This window comes from Armigeres subalbatus, chromosome 3 (genome assembly GCF_024139115.2).
Source record: "Armigeres subalbatus isolate Guangzhou_Male chromosome 3, GZ_Asu_2, whole genome shotgun sequence".
Taxonomy (NCBI): Eukaryota; Metazoa; Arthropoda; class Insecta; order Diptera; family Culicidae; genus Armigeres; species Armigeres subalbatus.
Genome location: NC_085141.1, coordinates 335,959,808 through 335,979,975, shown reverse-complemented (window position 1 = coordinate 335,979,975; position 20,168 = coordinate 335,959,808). Strand labels below are relative to the sequence as shown.

Below are 20,168 nucleotides of genomic sequence, written 5' to 3'. Positions count from 1 at the left end.
GTTTGAGTGATTTCCTGAAGGATCGCTCAAAACATATGCCGACAAAATTCCTAAATCAATTTCTGTATGTATTTCTGAAGGAATTTCCGAATGATTTTCTTTATGTGTTTCTGAAGAAATTTTCAAAGGAATTTCAAAGAAGTTTCTATAGGAATGTTCAAACGACTTTCTAGAAGAATTTCTTAAGAAATTACAAAAAAATTGTTAGGAATTTGCGAAGAAAGTTTCAAAATTTTCATAGAATTCTATGTCTTGAGGAATTTTTATAAAAAGCTTCTGGATTTCGAAGAATTTTCGAAAAAAATCATTGAAAAAAAATCAGAAAGAATTTTTGGAGAAATGTCCAAAGAAATTCTTGGAGAAATTTAGGAATGTCGGAAATTCCTTCAGGAGTTCACCTGGGAATTTGTTCGGAAATTTCTAAGGTATCTCTTTAAATTTTATCCTAGAATGTTGGAAAGAATTCTTGGAGGACATCCCTGAAGAATTACTGGAGAAATTAAAAAAGGAATGGAATTTCCGATGGAATTCGTGAAATAATTTTTGAAAGTGTTTCTGTAGGAATTTCTGTTAATCTTCATGAAAGGTATTCCATGGAGGTATTCCCTAACAAATGATTTAAAATATCTTCGAAAAATATCAGAAGTTATTTCTTAAGGAATTCTTAAGAATATCTGAAGAATTCTGGACAGTAGTAAAACCCGGTTCTGACTTTAGAATTACTTGCTAGAAGACTCCCCAAAATGTCGTGATTACAGTCTGTGTCCGATAATATACCTCTTCGGATATCCTCAAAAGAATTTCTAAAGGCTTTTTGAATACATTACTAAGCAATTTACAGACAAAAAAAATGCAATTTAATCTGCTTAATATTTGAATCTGCTTGACCTTTTAATATGATTTATCGCTTAACTGATTAACCCATCCAACTATAGTTTTTACTACTGACGTCAAATTATGAATGAACTAATTGCGCTAAAAATGCTGGTATCCTACCATTACTAGAATTCTGAAGCAGGCAGTGCGTTTCTTTATAAATCGTCGGGAGCTTCTTTCAAAACAGAGTACTTTGTATTTCTCTTTTCTTTAAGAAAATGAAGTCGATCAGCAAAGCGCTCGTATCACTGCAGGTGTACCCCAAGTGTCTATCGTGGGCCCAGTGTTGTGGAACGCTACGTATGACGAAGTCAAACTAGTAGATTTTGCAGATGATGTCACGGTTTGTCGTGTACGGGACATCAATTGCGGAGGTTGAGCTAACTGCGTTTCACCCTACCATGATTGTGGAAGAGTAGATGCGTTCCCGGAAGTTAGAACTAGCCCACCAGAAGTCTGAGTTCGTCGTCGTTAACAACCGCAGGTCGGCACAGGAGGCGATAATCGGAGTCGGAAACTGGAAAATCATGTCCAAACGCTGCATCTTCGCTTCACTTCAAAGATATGATGAAGGTGTTACGAAAGATATGATGAAGGTCCGCTTCGGCATTATTCTAAACGTGGAACTCGATTACCAATGAGTGTTTGCGGCTTAGCTACTTCCACTAGTACTGGAAGTCAGCAAAAGTCATTATTATCTGAAAACCTTGAGAACAGTCACTAACATCTACCACGAAAATATCTTTCGCACTGTTGTGTAGTTAAGACGTTATTTGGCTTTCGATAATATATGTATATGGGGTGTAGTTCACTATCTTCAACAGTGTCCCTTTTCCTGGCATAACTTTTAGGAATTTGAAGTTCAGGGAATTACACCGTGGTTGTTTGTTTGTTTGTTTTTATTAGAGGCATTTCACACTGCTAGAGTGCATTCATGCCGTATCCAAAAATATCCCTCCCATTACCCATTACAATACAACATTTCATTTCTTCTTCGACCTAGTGTTGTACACTTTCCATCCTGAACCTGAATCGGACAGATTTTCTCCACTGGTGAAAAATAAAAAAAACAAACATTGGAAAAGCACGTATGTTACGTACAACTTGATCGGGACCACACGAATGTCGCAAAGGTTTTTTTCTAACTGCTTTTATTTGCTAAATCATGACTTGCATTTATCTCTTAGACTAGGTTTTCCGTGTTTTCGTAACACTATCATCCATATTTACTATGATACTTTTTTAGTTATCATTAATACATTTCAATTGCCTCTGGCAGTTAGGATTTATTCCACTGGTTTAATTAAACCATGTAGGAATTACAATTATTATTATGTATTTATTTATCACTTTACCATTATCATGGCATTCGTGTCGGAGGAATTATAATATTTTTTAAACTTAAACTAAACATAACCTAATTTATACTAAGGGTACAAGGAGCTAACCGATGCAATAGAAGATTGCATCATTGCCGCAAAGTTTATGAATGTTCAGGCCACAGCCTGAAATGATTTAAATTGAAAATTACTAATTAGGGCATTTGTTTACTCTCCGTTTCTGCATACAGCTGAATCAACTGTAATGGGTTCAAAACGATCTATATCAAACATGCTTGCGTTCAAGATTTCTTTGAACTGATTTGTTGTTTCATTAAAGCACTTCAAATTTAATGATGTGATAACAATGGACAGATATAAATTATTTGATATTTCTTAGGATCAAATTTCGTTACTACAAAGATATGTCATTGGCTTTAATGTCTATGACATTTTGTATTATGAGCAATATCTTCTGGAAACTTTAGAATCCAATCCACGAATGGAACATTTTTATGAGCTGATATGTTCATCGACATCGGCAAATTTGAAGGAACCCTTGGTGGAGCAAAAAACCTCGTCAACTGTTTCCCATCCGCGTGGGTGAAATGCCACTGTACTCTCTGTCTAATCGATTTGTTTTGTTCTCTTTTCTTTCTTTTCTTCCCAAACTCCCTCAACCGGCAACGGGTTCCGATTCTGTTTCTGTTTATCCCTCCCTGAAATGTGTTCTTGTGTATGTATGTATCCATCCATCCAACCATGTGGTCTAACACGTGATTGCATCGTCATCATCATCACCATCACCATCATTGACTGTGTGTAACATGCTCATTGCCATCATCAACAACAACATCCGCACCGGGCGCGAGCAGTCGCACAGGAGGAGTCCCACTCGACGCCGGCCCTGTTGACCACGGGTGGCCCGAACGTGGGCAACTCGGCCGTTTCCTTAGGCATCATTCCAGAGCACTCGTTGCTGGAGTCCTGCGCGCGACTCTCGGTGTCGCTCGAGGGCCCCGGCATCTTCAACGTGCAAAAGTCCAGCTGTTCCACGTCGTCGCACTCGTCCTCGTCGACGACGACCCGGTCCGGCTCGCAGCACCACATGACCCTGGACGAACTGCGGGCGGTCAACCGGTACGCCGAGAGCACCAAGAGCCTATCCTTCCTACCTCAGGTGAGGGTCATGTACTGATTTTGAGTACCTTGTATTGCAACTTTTTTTTTCACTACTTTCCCATTTTACCACTAATCGAGCCTACACGAATATCGAAACACATATATTTACAAGCGAAACAATTAGATCCAGTAACTCTCCTCCGAACATACACAACCAATATTTAGCGAGTAAACAATTTGTATTAGGCTTAAGCTGTACAGAATCATAGCTTGTACGGAGGGATTTCTCATATTAGCAAATTGTCTAATGCTTGATTACATTCTCTCATCTAACAATCTTCGAACACTGCAATTTTGTGGGATTGCTTTTGTAGTCTTTTAGGTTTGGATTTTAAGTTTTATCTCACTGACCAAGTTTGATGCTGCAGGATTTCCAATAATGCACATATACCCAAATAAAATCGCAATAAATGAGCTTTTGTTTGATTAGGAACACTAAAATTAATGCTGGAAATGGTTAAATGATGCTGGTTTTATTTTATGGGTGGAACCTTTACGGTTTGTTGGTTTTGGTTTACGGTACTAGCGAACTATAAAACTGTATATTGTCCCGTAACAACTAGATTAAGAAGTGTCAAACACAGTACGGCGACATGCTCTCAAACAACAATTTGCTCATCGGAATTACGTTATGATAAATAAGGGTCATATTAATTGATAGATAAGACTGGATAATCGAATTAAACCAAAGCAGAGTAGATGTAGGCCGGTTTGGCGTAGAAAAAGAGAAAATCCACTATTAGCTAGTTTGTAGTTGTAGGTAGTGAATAACAACACTTACCCGGGTGATCGAATAATGGACGTGACAGCGGTAGATAATAGGAAGTGCATTCAGTATTCATTTTTTGTCTGTGGAATATTTTATATGTATTTTAATTGGATTTTCAATACTGCACAATAAACATTATGTGTTAAATACTGAAAGACAGATTTGAAGCTTTTATTTATCGTTTCATTGAAGCGGGAATCAGTTTAATCATCACGATGCAAAACAATAGTACTCACTAATGGACTGTAACTAATCAACTGTGCAGTTAATCTGCATGTATTGTAGAACTTTCTTAACATTTGGAATATCGAATTCACGAGTCAGCTGAGCAAGTAGATGCGCTTGTTCGGTTTGTCGTTTTACTTTTTGTAAACCCGGTTAACCGTAATTCTTTTTACAAAATTAGACATGTTTCTGTGGCTGACAAAGAGCTCCAATGATTTTTACAACCCTTAGATTGCAAAGTTTAACCAAAATGATGTTTGTTATTTTTTTGTAGTGTACTACATTCAACTACTTTTGCGGCTAATGATATTTGTGTTAATGATATTGATGAGAATAAAAAAACTAAAAATCATTCTCATGATGATTTTTGCTCATTTGTTTTTGTTTGGCGTTTTTTTCGTACGGTTGTCGAGATTTTTTCGTGAAAAATGTTTTTAATTCTTCCTTAAGTTTCTCTGGAAATTTCACCCGGAATATTACTCTAAATTTTACCAGGAAGTTCTTAAGGATTGGGGTTTCCAGTTAGCTTTGCTAGCAAAGACATGGGATTCCGAGTCCGAAGATGGCGGGTTCGATTCTTGGTCCCGCCTAGAGTCTTTATGGGTAGAAGTTATTCTTGGCTCCCTGGGCATAGTGTACTCATTGAGCTTGCCACACGAGATATATACGCCTGGAATTGGCAGGCATATAAATTCTATCAATAAATAACTGTGATAATGCTAATAGAACACACAATGAAAATTAAAAAATTTAAGAATCTTAAAATTTAAAAATTTAAAAATTTAGAAACTTAAAAATTTTAAAGTTTTAAAATTTGCAATTTGAAAATTTAAAAATTTGAAAATTTGGAGATTTCAAAATTTGAAAATTCAAAAATTTGAATACAGTAATATCCCGATTTTATCACCCACATGGTGAATTTTGGGGTGATAAAACAGGGTATGTGACAAAATCGGAAAAAAATATTTTCAATTTTTTAATTCATTTCACAAATTTGAATCAACCTTGGAAAGGCAAAATGCGTGAACGGTACCCGTTATTTCGTGTCGAAAATGCTTACCGAATTCTTCATAGGTACCCAGAAGTCATTTATTTAAAACTACAGGCGGTGAAAGTTATTTCATGAAAAGCAATGTTGTTTGCGGTATCATTTGCGGAAATAAAAAGAACGACTAAAATTTTCAAAATTTTTTGGGGGTGACAAAATCGGGTCGAAAACGTGATAAAATCGGGTCTAAAAGGTGATACAGTAGACTCTCTACATCTCGATGTTCTGTATCTAGATATCTCTCTCTATGTCGATGGTTTCCTCGGTCCCTTCAATCTACATATACTTGGGCATTCCACATCTCGATAACCTCCCTATCTCGATATTTCTCTATGTCGATGTGATCTGATCATATTTTGTTCTAGATTCACTCTTCTTATGTCGATATGTTCAAATTTTTAGGCTACTAGACCATCTTCGGACAATAACAAACATATCAACAACAGGAAATGACATTTGTTTTGTTGTCGTTTTTCATAGCAACGAGCTTTTTTGGATCTAGTACCCATTTCAGTTTTCCTTCCATTCCTCAAACTCTCCCTATCTCGATGGTCCCGTCAATATCGAGATATGGAGAGGCGACTATATAATCGGGGGTAGACAAAATCGGGAAGTGACAAAATCGGGTTGACACTGTATTTGAATATTTGAAAATTTAAAATTTAAAAAAAATTAGGAGTTCAAAAATAACTTTAAATTTAAGCATTTAAACGTTTAAAAATTTAAAAACTTAAAAATTTAAAAATTTAAAAATTAAAAAATTTAAAAGCTTTAAAATTTGAAAATTTAAAAATTTTAAAACTTAAAATTTAAAAAAATTAAAAATTCGATAGTTTGAAAGTTTAAAAATTTGAAAATTGGAAGTCAGAAAATTTAGAAACTTGAAAATTTTAAAATTTAAATACTTCAAAATTTAATTTTTTTTTAAATTTAAAAATAAAAATTCAAAAAGATCTTTCCTTTCACTGGGAGTTCATCGAAACTTCCACGGGATATTCAGACAAAAATTTCGCATCCGAATTTCGCATTCTAATGTCCCACCGAATTTTCATGAGGATTTCATCCAAATTTTTACTGTAAATTTATAAATTTAAAAAATATAAAAATTCAAAAATTCAAAAATTTAAAAACCTAAAAATTTTAAAATTTAAAAATTCAAAAATTTAAAAATTTAAAAATTTAAAAATTTAAAAATTTAAAAGTTTAAAGATTTAAAAATTTAAAAATTTAAAAATTTCAAAATTTTAAAATTTTAAAATTTTAAAATTTTAAAATTCAAAAATTTAAAAATTTAAAAATTTAAAAATTTAAAAATTTAAAAAATTAAAAATTTAAAAATTTAAAAATTTAAAAATTTAAAAATTAAAAAATTTAAAAATTTAAAAATTTAAAAATTTAAAAATTTAAAAATTTAAAAATTTAAAAATTTAAAAATTCAAAAATTTAAAAATTTAAAAATTTAAAAATTTAAAAATTTAAAAATTTAAAAATTTAAAAATTTAAGAATTTAAAAATTCAAAAATTCAAAAATTTAAAAATTTAAAAATTTCAATATTTAAAAATTTAAAAATTTAAAAATTTTAAAAATTTAAAAAAAAATAAAAATTTATTAATTTTAAAAATTTAAAAATTTAAAAATTAGAAGATATAAAAATTTAAAACTTTAAAACTTTAAAAACTTAAAAATTTAAAAATTTTAGAATATAAAAATTTAAAAATTTAAAAAGTTAAAACTTTAAATATTCAAAAATTTAAAAATTTAAAAATTTAAAAATAAAAAAATTTAAGGAAATAAGAATTTAAAAATTGAAAAATTGAAAAATTTAAAAACTAGAAAATATAAAAATTTAAAAATTCAAAAATTTAAAAATTTAGAAATTTAAAAATTTAAAAATTTAAAGATTTAAAAATTTAAAAATTTAAAAATTTAAAAATTTAAGAATTTAAAAATTCAAAAATTCAAAAATTTAAAAATTTAAAAATTTCAATATTTAAAAATTTAAAATTTTTAAAAATTTAAAAAAAAATTAAAAATTCATTAATTTTAAAAATTTAAAAATTTAAAAATTAGAAGATATAAAAATTTAAAACTTTAAAACTTTAAAAATTTAAAAATTTAAAAATTTTAGAATATAAAAATTTAAAAATTTAAAAAGTTAAAACTTTAAATATTCAAAAATTTAAAAATTTAAAAATTTAAAAATAAAAAAATTAAAGGAAATAAGAATTTAAAAATTAAAAAATTGAAAAATTTAAAAACTAGAAAATATAAAAATTTAAAAATTTAAAAATTCAAAAATTTAAAAATTTAAAGATTTAAAAATTTAAAAATTTAAAAATCTAAAAATTAAAAAATTTGAAGATTTAAAAATTTAAAAATTTTAGAATATAAAAATTTCAAAATTTAAAAAGTTAAAACTTTAAATATTCAAAAATTTAAAAAAAAAAAAAAAAAAAAAATAAGAATTGAAAAATTTAAAAATTTAAAAATTTAAAAATTTAAAAATTTGAAAATTTAAAAATTTGAAAATTTAAAAATTTAAAAATTGGAAAATTTGAAAATTTGAAAATTTGAAAATTTGAAAATTAAAAAATTTAAAAATTTAAAAATTTGAAAATTTAAAAATTTAAGGATTTAAAAATTTAAAATTTTTAAATCTGAAAATTTTGAAAATTTGAAGCTTCAAAAATTAAAAATTTTCAATTTTTAAAATTTTAAAATTTTAAAATTATAAAAAATATAAATCCTTAATTTTTTAAAAATTTAAAGGCTTAAAAATTAAAAATTTATAAATTTAAATAGATCTTTCCTTTCACTGGGAATTCATCGAAACTTCCACGGGATACAGTGTTGACCCGATTTTTTCACTCCCCGATTTTGTCTACCCCCGATTTTGTCACCCCAAAAAAATTTTTCATTCTTTTTATTTTCGTAAATAATACCAAAAATAACATTGATTTTCATGAAATAACTTTCACCGCCTGTAGTTTATTACGAACGAATTCTGAGTACCTGGAAATATTCTGTAAGCAATTTCGACAACAAATAACGGGTACCGTTCACGCATTTGGCCTTTCCAAGGCATAAAATGATTCATATTTGTGGAATAATTAAAAAAAAAGAAAATTTTTTTTTTCCAATTTTGTCACATACCCTGTTTTATCACCCCAAAATTCACCAGGGAGGGGTGATAAAATCGGGATATTACTGTATTCAGAAAAAAAAATCCTCTGGAATTTCGTCCGAATTTTGCCGCCCAATGTCCATCCGAATTTTCACGAGAATTTCATCCAAATTTTCACTGGAAATGCATTGAGATTTCCACGGGAATATTATCCGAATTCCCTCGGTTTTTTTTTATCCACGGAAATTGCTTCAAAATTACATTGAAAATTCATTCGAATTCCCACAAAACATTCATCCGCATTTTCACAAGTTTTTTATTTGAATTTTCTCGAGGAATTCATCCGACTTTCCACGAGAATTCATCCGAAAGTCATTCGCCATGTTATTCGAATTTTGACGGAATATTAATCCGAATTTTTTTTTTGGGAATTTTTTCAGATTTTCAATGGGAATTTTTCAGATTTTCAATGGAATATTTCTTTGAATTTCCCCGAAACATTGCTTCTGTTTTCGATAGGATATTCGGTTGAAACTAATGATGTCATACAAAAATATTTTATTTACTTTTGATCTTAGCTTTATTCTTTCCGTATGATGAATCAACATGACGCGAGTCCAAATTTTCAATGAATTACAATATGATAAATAATGTACCAATTATTGTTGGTTAATTATTTGTATATCCATGCCAAGGGGTGTTATTAGCCGCAAAAGTTGATTCTGGCAGCAATATTCCATCATAGTTGAATTAAATATCACAGTAGATAATAATTATTGTACTGTACATTAACTAATACTCAGTTGAATATAAGTAGCCAATGTTGTGTAGCCCTGGAATGGTACTTAACCTTATCCATCAATTGGGAAGTTCTCATAGTAACATTAGAAATCCTTAGTTAATCATTGTTAGACCCACATTGTCTCCCGGTTTGAATAACAATATGTGTTTCCTCTCTTCGATGAAGAAAATCAACTGTACTTCGTAGTATCTTCTTTATTTATTTCCATCAGGGACTATATGAATAAATCTCACCATTGCCCTTCTGTCTGTTTGCTCTGTTTCTTTCTCCCCCTGCTTACATTGTGCCCCCGTGGATATTCGATTACCAAAATTGCAACACTGTATGCATACATGCCGAACAAATATGCACCATAATACCATCAAAAAAATAATCAAATCCGCAACGACCAAATACGCGCAAATCCCCCTTCCCCCGTAAAGCAGGTCCACGAACGGCAGGCGGCCCGAATGCGCACCCGATCCGAGTGGTTCCTGGGAGCTCGCGGCGGTTCCCTGGAGCTGTGCCATCCGCAGATCATCACCTCGACGCCGATCCCGGGCAGCATATTGGGCGGTGGCGCTGGCGGACCAGGACCCGGACCCGGGCTGCATCACCACGGCATTATCGGTACCTATTGTAACAGTGTTGATGAGCATTTGAACGATATCGTTGTTGTTGATGTTGATGTTAACCACCACGAGTATCTTGGCACCGCCTCGACCACTAATCACCATCATCATCATCTGCATCATTCCAACCGTCATCATTATCACCACCACCATCGTCATCATCATCCGTATCATTTCGAGAATGGCACGGCTACCGCATCCGGTAGCAGCAATACTAAACGATCGCACGTAACTGGCGGTGACGGGTGGTTCTTCGAGCACTGCGACTCCATCGAGATCGACCCGGAGAACATCGACGTCGATATGCTGGATGCTAACGACTATGACGACGCCAGCCGGTTGTGCGACGAACATGACTTTGCCATCACGCAGAGCCATCACTTCGACAATCGGGCGGAGAATCGACGTCGCCGGCGGCGTCAACTGATCCGCCAGCGACGTCATTCCTATGATCAACTGATGTCGACAACTGCGATGGCCACGGACAACTGTAGTAGTCGCAATGACCGACCGGCATCGTCGTCTAACGCATCGCACGCGGCGTCCAATGTTCCCGCGGTCAGGAAGAACCACCCCAAGCATGATCATTCGATAACGTCACCAGCCCGTGGCGACGCTGCTGCTTCCAATAATAACAATCTTGCCGTTACCAACAACGCTACCAGCGCAATTCCGACCCGGTCGGGTAACAACCTGAACAACACCGGTCCGGCCCTTCGGAGCCCATCGCGGAACAATAGTAGCTCGGCCAACAGTACACGCCAGAGCAATTTGTCTATACTTGTGTTCACTGTGTTGGATTTTCTGTTTTAGAGAATTTGGAATTGTCACCATTTTGACCAGTTTTTCGAAACAATTTGGGCGAAAGGCGCGGATTTATTTCGAACTGTCGTTCGGGTGGATTGGTCAAGAAGGTGGTGCAAATAATGACTGATGATTGCTTCTAACTTAAACATATGCACACTACCTAGTATTGATTTCTTGTGTTTGTTTTAAGTGAAATACATTTTCATGTAACCACTAAGCTTATTGGCGAACTATTGTTAATTTAGTTTTGTAAGTAATCGATCTGAAAATAGCTACATTTAATACACTCGCGCACATGCATTTATTTCATGTATTAACTATGATAACCATTACACCAGTACACAGATTTTTTTTTCTTTTCGCGAATCAATATATATTATTTACCACACATGAGCACAGTTATATATTTTCCTATTAATTAATAAGGTTTGACGCACGGAAGTAGGAATTTATTGACTTTGACGACAACCAGAATCGAGTAAATCGATGTATCTCAGTATTCTAAATAGTGTCTATTGACTGCTTATTTATTTATAATTATGTATTTTATTAGGAATTTCTAGGTGATAAACTGAATGATTTGGATATTAGATCAATAAAAATGGAAAATCGACCTTTCGAAATAATCCAGTAGAGACATCGTTTATTATTGACGGAGTGAGAAAGCTGACAACTTTTTGTACAACATTCAAAGTTATAGAAACAGCAACTTAGTTATGTGAACTTACGAATGGACGTGATCTTTGATTTGTGATTTGATATGGAATAGCGGAAGAGGATATTTCAGATAATGAATGCCATGAAAAATCTATTCATTATTCAGTTTTTGTACATCTTTTTTTTTTACGAATTTCTGTGTTCGATAGCCATTGCTTGCTTGAAATACTTTTGACCCTCTCCTTCCCACGACTTTTTTCAAAGGTTTCTTTGAAAAAAAAAAAGGGAAAAAAGGTAATTTGGCATAGCTGAACATAAAAAAAATTAACCGTAAATCAATAGTTACTTGATTGTTTTCAATATTTTCACTATTTTTACACAATATCGATTATATGAGCAGTCTAATGAATTCAAAAAGATGTGTCAAATATTGCTTTTTTTATTGAATCAATTCAAAGAAAGTTGGAATATACAAAATTTGATGGAGCTTTACAGCTACCATGGGAAGGCAAGGGTTGAGTCGTACGCTGCTTTGAAATCCACGAATAGTTTGTTACGCTGCAGGTGGCCTGCCGGAATTGGAATCGATAATGTGCCCATCGTTGATTGTCTCTGTCGAAAATCGCCGACCACAGTCTGCTGAGTAGAACGCAATGTTCAATAATGCTATTCGAAGATAACGCCCAGATGCAAGTCTGCAGCTTGAGGGAAATCCAATATAAATCATTTGGTTTTAAATTGAAGTAATCAAAGTATGGCCAGTGGATCAGCAGTTTTGGCGTTCTGTGGTTTTCGATAATTTTATGCTCACTTCGACTAACGCCAGCTTATCCATCATATTCGATTAAGTGTTCTCTAAAATTAATTTACAGCCTCAAAGGAGAGCTTTCGGTGAAGCCCCCGATGGACACGTGTTGGATTCCTCATGGTATTGATAAAAATTGTAGAACTTCCATGTGTGAAAACACTAAAAAAGTGTTTGTGTTTCTTCTCTGTTGATCTTAGTCCTTCGCAGTTTTGATGGCTTTTGAGGCTGCGGCAATGCTCACTACTTTGCAAACTGCGTTCCTGTTGTCATTGAGCTTCTAAGCATAATGCTCGGCTACGTCAGGATTTTAGATGACTTTGTGAATTTTTCATAAATAAGATAAGACAGTGATTCGAGTCTGAAATAGTCGGCGACAGGTCCCACCCTTTAGTAAGCAGAAGCTTTTGCGCACTTTACTGAGTTTTGGTTGGTTCTCAATCTACGTCGATCTTGGCATGCATACGTTCATGCCGAATGGGCGAGTAAAGGCAGAGGTCGTTGTCACAGCACGTGAAACCCAACTTCTTCACAAACCGATAAAATTGGTCGTTCCGTGCTCACGAAGCTTGCTTCAGCCCATACAAGACACCGATTCATTCTTCTTCTCAAACTCGTCTGGTTATTTATTTATTTATTTTCAGTCTAAGGCCGGAGTGGCCTGGAATAGGTAAGAAATAATCTTCCAGCAGCTTCTGGTAATTGATAGTTCCTTCCATAACCGCCAGCTTCACTACTGGTCTCTTCAGTCGACCGGTCACTGTTCGTACTCGACCGTCTCCTCCTTCCATCACTTCTTCTTCTTCTTCTTCTTATTGGCATTACATCCCCACACTGGGACAGATCCGCCTCGCAGCTTAGTGTTCATTAAGCACTTCCACAGTTATTAACTAAAGGTTTCTAAGCCAGGTTACCATTTTTGCATTCGTATACTACTTTTATGCCCAGGGAAGTCGAGACAATTTCCAATCCGAAAATTGCCTAGACCCACACCGGGAATCGAACCCAGCCACCCTCAGCATGGTCTTGCTTTGTAGCCGCGCGTCTTACCGCACGGCTAAGGAGGGCCCCATCACTTCTACTCTGCCGCAAATCCATGATCGTCGATTGCCTTCTGCCACAGAAACTAATATCTCCGACCTACATTTGTTTCGCCTCTTCGAACCACTCTTGTTCACTGTTGGGAAATATTCTTTTAGCCACCGCTCTCATGCTATACGTGACAGGAACTGCGAATGCTTACAGCTGCTTCTCAACATTTCAGCTAAGTCCACTGGCTCTCTCATCTCCTTGTGTGTCCTAGAAGATTCTCTGAAAAGATGGTGGTTCGGCGTAAGTTCCCCACATTCGTTCGATCCCTGTGGCATGTAGGTGAGCGGTCGAGCATTAATGATGTCGACGGTTTCCGTAAGCACTGTGAGTAGGATTTCATCGTTGAGTTCGCGCCCATCCTCCTCGCGCTTTCATCGTCTCTTTCACGCTGCGAACCATTCTTTCCCATACGCCCCCATGTGAGACGCAGCGGGGGTTGTTGAAGGACCATTTTGACCGCGCGTCTGTGTAGGTTTTGCCACACTTGTCGTTGATCCTTATGATGTGCTCCATCAATTCTCGGTTGGCGCCCACGAAATTGGGTGCGTTGTCAGTGAAGATCTCCACCGGAGAATCCCATCTGCAGGCGTATCTTCGGATTGCCATGATGCACGAGTCGGTTATCAAACTATACGCCAGTTCTAGATGAATAGCCCGCACAACCAGGCAGGTGAATACGATGGTATATCGGTTCGCTCTACGCCTTCTCACAGTGACTTCCAGAGGACCGAGATAGTCTCTTCCGATGTAACTAAACGGCTTCACGTACGGCGTCAGTCGTTGCTAGAAGCTTTGGCTACTTTACAGCTCTGACAGTTTCTCGAAATTCTGTCCACAGTAGTACGTAATCAGGGGATGTAATGACGTTGTCGTAACTCGTTCAGTACAGTCTTCTTGTTAGCGTGTCCAAACTGTCCATGGTAATGTTCGACGAAACGTTGCGTTATCGGATGATCTTTTAACAAGATGCCGGGGAAACGTGTGTCGAAAGCTGCGTAAGCGGCGTTCGCTGTTCTGTCTTCCATTCGGATAACGCCGTGTTCGTCCACAAAGGATGTCAACTTGTACAGCGAGCTTGATTTTTCTACGTTGAGGAGCTCTTCCGTTGTTTTTTTCTAATTGTTCAGAAACACTTGTCTTTCGTCGGGATTGGACTTGCATTGAGCAGCGCGTCACAAGCACATTTCCGCCTTCACATACTCCTGTTGGGAGTCGTTGCAGCAGCCGTTGCCCTAGCTGTTTCTATCGGATGACCCTGCAGGGGACATCTACGGTTAGAGATGAAGCGATGGACGAATTCCATTTCGCGATTCCACAAGATTCTTGGGTATTGCAACAGGATGCAACAGCAGGTAACTTCTGAGTTCTTCGTTGGTTCCTGTTGGATGTCGCTGTTTTGGCCATTCTCCTTCCAGGTGATACAAGAACGAAGGCCCATTCAACCATCTGCCGCTAGAGTTCGGTTCTGTGTCTTTAGTCCATTTGGTCAAGCAGTCTTCCACGTTCTCTTTCGCCGGTACCCACCGACAGTTTTTCGGTTCCGACAGCGTCAGTATCTCACCAACTCTGCGTGCAACGTATTGTTTGTATCTCCGATGTTCGGAACGAATCCCAGGCAAGAACGGTGCTGGAATCAGTCCACAAGAACTTCTGGTCCATCTTCAGCGTATGGCTATCGCAAACACTATTCATCAACCGCGTGCCTATGAGTGCCCCCTGCAGTTCCATCCGTATAGATATATTGGTATTTTAGAGGCGCTACCTTGCTCTTTGCCATGATCAGCGAGCACCGAATTTGCTCTTTTTCGACTATTCTGCAGTAAGCAGCACACCCAAATCCATTTTCGCTCGCATCTGTGAACACGTGTAGCGGCAGAGTTCCATACGAATCCGGGTCTTCGTCTCCGAAGTAGTTGGTTGATTGGATTTTCCAAATATTTCATCCGGTATGTCTTCATCCCACGCCATTCCTGAAAGCCACATGTCCTGAATCAGCATTCGTCCGTGTATGAGGAGTGGTGCCAGTAGTACCAATGGGTCAAAGAGACTCATAATATTGCGCAGTGCTATTCGTTTGGTTGGCCGACGGTTTTCACAGACGTACGGAGTCAATTGTTCCTGACAGTTGTCGGAGAACAAGAAGCAGTCGTTGATCGGATCCCAGAACATACCAAGAACGCGTTCTCGATCCTCTCCATGATTGCTAGACAGCGGCCGCAGTGATTGTTTGGGATTTTCTCCAAGACTGTGCAGCACTTCAACACTATTGCTGAACCAATTGCGCATGTTGAATACAGCTTGCGAATGGATGAACTTCACTTGTTGTGCTCGTTCAGCTGCTTCTTGAGGCGTATCCACGTTGTCGAAGTAGACGTCCATGTAGGTTTTCTGCTTAATAGCTTCTGCTGCTACCGGAAGCTTCGCAGCAAACTCGTCGGCGTTACGGTGCATCACGTACTGCGCGGAGCATGGTGGCGACTGTCTTCAGATAGTTATCCGGAGGTCGATTGGGGTCAAAACGAAGCAGGAAACGTTACGAATGTAGGTCTGCAAGGATCATTCTAAGCTGGTAAAACATCTTCTCGAAATCTCCGCCAAATCCAACGCGCTGTTCCCGGAACTTACTGATCACGTGTAACAACTGAACTAGTAAGTCCGGCCCCTTTAGTGGTAGGGAATTAAGTGACACGCCATTTACTTGTGCCGCTGCGTCCCTCACCAGTCGCTTCTTTTTCAGGCTTATTCGGATGCGATACCACGTTCAGAGGAAGGTACCATATCCGATTAGAAGCAGCCGCCGCTAATTCTTTTCGGTTGTCATGTGTGCGGAGTCTTTCTCGATGTATTCTCGGATCCGCTGGTGCTGCAGGTCTGGATCTTTTGCCAACTTCGCTTCGAGGCTTTTCATCCTCCTCAACGCCATCGGTAGTCTGTTCGGAAGGCGTACGTCGTCTTCCTTCCACAACAATCCAGTGACAAATCTACCATCGTTTTACCTTGTAGCTCGCTTCAGTAACTCTCGTGTTCGCTTTACCTCAGCTGATTTTGGTAGCATAAAGTATGCCCCAATGTCCTCGAGAGCAAATTGTTGACGTATTATTTCGTTAAGTTCCCGATATCCCATCTGGGTGGTGTCGCTGACGACAATCTACAACATTGCAGTGGAATCGCGACTTACATCTCTGATTGCCGTGATCATATAGGCTGACTCCGCACAGCTTGTACTGCTCGACTGCTTTCAGGCGTGATTCCAATGCCATCTGCTTCAATCCATCACAGTTGCGTACGCAGTGATCGACCTTGCCACGTATCGGACAGGGTTTCATAATGGCGGATTCCTTAGAGTTTTATCCCGTATCGCCATGAGCCTAAACATTTTTCCTCTCCTAGGCTGGAGTATATCCTTTCTCGGCGCTACCAGCACGGTTACCTCGCTTGCATTTTGTTCAGAAATGGCTCATCGTACGCTCTCTTCCATCGCACCCAGTCCAGTTATCAATCAAACTTTTCTATCGGCAACTTTTCCACCAGCTCTTCTTTGATGAACGCCTGCACAGGTCTATATGCATGAATTCACACACCATTCAGTGCCACATTCATTTGATGATGATCTGTTCGACATTAAGCCGACCCAGACATCATTCCGATTAAGATTGAGTTGTCTTTGAATAAGAAGCATTCGTAGGTTTGGTCATTCGAGAAAATATGATATGATGAAAATTGCTTTCAAGAGGCTCGAAAGCCTTCTTTCAAGAGGCTCGGAAGCCTCTTTTCAAGAGGTTCGGAAGCCTCCTTTCAAGAGGCTCGGAAGCCTCCTTTCAAGAGGCTCGGAAGCCTCCTTTCAAGAGGCTCGGAAGCCTCCTTTCAAGAGGCTCGGGAAGCCTCCTTTCAAGAGGCTCGGGAAGCCTCCTTTCAAGAGGCTCGGGAAGCCTCCTTTCAAGAGGCTCGGGAAGCCTCCTTTCAAGAGGCTCGGGAAGCCTCCTTTCAAGAGGCTCGGAAGCCTCCTTTCAAGAGGCTAGGGAGGCTCCCTTCAAGAGGCTCGGAAGCCTCCTTTCAAGAGGCTCAGAGCCTCCTTTCAAGAGCTCAGGAAGCCTCCTTTCAAGAGAGCTCGGAAGCCTCCTTTCAAGAGGCTCAGAAGCCTCCTTTCAAGAGGCTCAGGAAGCCTCCTTTCAAGAGGCTCAGCCTCCTTTCAAGAGGCTCAGAATCCTCCTTTCAAGAGGCTCAGAGCCTCCTTTCAAGAGGCTCAGGCCTCCTTTCAAGAGGCTCAAGCCTCCTTTCAAGAGGCTCAGGAAGCCTCCTTTCAAGAGGCTCAGGCCTCCTTTCAAGAGGCTCAGAAGCCTCCTTTCAAGAGGCTCAGAGCCTCCTTTCAAGAGGCTCAGGAAGCCTCCTTTCAAGAGGCTCAGGAAGCCTCCTTTCAAGAGGCTCAGAGCCTCCTTTCAAGAGGCTCAGGAAGCCTCCTTTCAAGAGGCTCAGAGCCTCCTTTCAAGAGGCTCGGAAGCCTCCTTTCAAGAGGCTCAGAAGCCTCCTTTCAAGAGGCTCAGAAGCCTCCTTTCAAGAGGCTCAGAAGCCTCCTTTCAAGAGGCTCAGAAGCCTCCTTTCAAGAGGCTCAGAGCCTCCTTTCAAGAGGCTCAGGCCTCCTTTCAAGAGGCTCGGAAGCCTCCTTTCAAGAGGCTCAAGCCTCCTTTCAAGAGCTCAGAGCCTCCTTTCAAGAGGCTCAGAGCCTCCTTTCAAGAGGCTCAGAGCCTCCTTTCAAGAGGCTCAGAAGCCTCCTTTCAAGAGGCTCAGGAAGCCTCCTTTCAAGAGACTCAGGAAGCCTCCTTTCAAGAGCTCAGGCCTCCTTTCAAGAGGCTCTGGAAGCCTCCTTTCAAGAGGCTCAGGCCTCCTTTCAAGAGGCCTGGAAGCCCTTTCAAGAGGCTCAGAAGCCTCCTTTCAAGAGGCTCAGAAGCCTCCTTCAAGAGGCTCCGGAAGCCTCCTTTCAAGAGGCTCAGGCCTCCTTTCAAGGCTCAGGCCTCCTTTCAAGAGGCTCAGGCCTCCTTTCAAGAGGCTCAGGAAGCCTCCTTTCAAGAGGCTCAGAGCCTCCTTTCAAGAGGCTCAGGAAGCCTCCTTTCAGAGGCTCAGGAAGCCTCCTTTCAAGAGGCTCAGAAGCCTCCTTTCAAGAGGCTCAGAAGCCTCCTTTCAAGAGGCTCGAAGCCTCCTTTCAAGAGGCTCCAAGCCTCCTTTCAAGAGGCTCAGGAAGCCTCCTTTTAAGAGGCTCAGAAGCCTCCTTTCAAGAGGCTCAGGAAGCCTCCTTTCAAGAGCTCAAGCCTCCTTTCAAGAGGCTCAGGAAGCCTCCTTTCAAGAGGCTCAGAGCCTCCTTTCAAGAGCTCAGAGCCTCCTTTCAAGAGCTCAGAAGCCTCCTTTCAAGAGGCTCAGAAGCCTCCTTTCAAGAGGCTCAGGAAGCCTCCTTTCAAGAGGCCTGGAAGCCTCCTTTCAAGAGGCCTGGAAGCCTCCTTTCAAGAGGCTCAGAAGCCTCCTTTCAAGAGGCCCGGAAGCCTCCTTTCAAGAGGCTCGGAAGCCTCCTTTCAAGAGGCTCAGAGCCTCCTTTCAAGAGCTCAGAAGCCTCCTTTCAAGAGGCACGGAAGCCTCCTTTCAAGAGGCCTGGAAGCCTCCTTTCAAGAGGCTCGGAAGCCTCCTTTCAAGAGGCTCGGAAGCCTCCTTTCAAGAGACTCGGAAGCCTCCTTTCAAGAGGCTCGGAAGCCTCCTTTCAAGAGGCTCGGAAGCCTCCTTTCAAGAGGCTCGGAAGCCTCCTTTCAAGAGACTCGGAAGCCTCCTTTCAAGAGGCTCGGAAGCCTCCTTTCAAGAGCCTCGGAAGCCTCCTTTCAAGAGGCTCGAAAGATTCGAAAAGTTCTCAAAGTTTTATAGCAAACTTGATGTTTAAACTTAAATTGAATTTAGAAAAAAATAAACAACTTTTTGTAGAGCCAAATATCCCGTTAGTTTTCTGGTCCGTTTTTATCATGAGTTTTCATTTACAACAAAAAAATATGGGGTACCTCAATGAATTTAACAGCTCGAAGGGTACCCCCCAAGAAAAAGGTTGAGAACCGCTGTTTAAATAATTGGTAACCTATCATGTCGCGAGTATAATCAATAATCAAAGATCGCGTCCAACAGTTCACAGACATAAAACACTATTCTTGCAGTACACAATTTATTTAGAAAGAACAGAACACCACACACTCGCAAAAACTCTACTAAATGCTGCGCGTAACAATATTCATCCTGTGATGAAGTCCATAGCGGATACATTGCTACCACATCCAAATCCACCATGTGAGCAATAACCGAATCAATAGTTTAACCAATGTAAATAATAAAACAAAGTCAATAATAAAACCATTTATATAGACAACGTGTTTATTTGTTTTTCCGTTTTCTCTCTCTTTCTTTCTCTTTCGTTTCGATTTCTTTTTTGTTTCTTGGTTTTTACTCGTTTCCTCAATTGGTTTTCTCACATTTCCGACAGTCCTAATAATCGTAATTATGCTACTGTTTGTTATAATTTTGCATTTTCTGGCACCGTACTGTCTGGTGAGCGTAATCGTTCAAGTAATCCGATGATGACAACCTCTACTGCATAAACCGCCAGGTTTTTCGCCATTTTTCTTTGTTTTTTCTTCTGTTGCCGTGTTTTGCTGATTTTTTTTCACTGCCTCACACACACGTGTTAAGTTGTTGGCCTTTTTTTTTGTTGTACCATACCATTGACACATAGAATGCGTGCCAGGTGTTTGATTCCATATTTAGCTGTGTACATGTGAACATTGTCTTTTCATCAAGTTTTGATCTCAAACCCAGCACCTCAACGAAA

General features: G+C 38.6%; 1 protein-coding gene across 12 annotated transcripts in view; it reads left to right on the top strand.

Moving 5' to 3' along the window:
• Positions 1–20,168, top strand: part of LOC134225744 (uncharacterized) — a 174,699-nt gene that overhangs the window by 139,113 nt on the left and 15,418 nt on the right. For 6 of the 12 annotated variants that reach the window (XM_062706077.1, XM_062706079.1, XM_062706072.1 and 3 more), the window contains 2 exons: positions 3,071–3,375; positions 9,769–11,394. In XM_062706077.1, coding sequence (XP_062562061.1) covers positions 3,071–3,375; positions 9,769–10,770 — 1,307 coding nt within the window. In that variant the 3' untranslated portion in view covers positions 10,771–11,394. Of the gene's footprint in view, positions 1–3,070; positions 3,376–9,768; positions 11,395–19,823; positions 19,934–20,168 lie in introns of those variants that run through there. The other 6 variants (XM_062706082.1, XM_062706081.1, XM_062706080.1 and 3 more) reach the window with 4 other exon arrangements.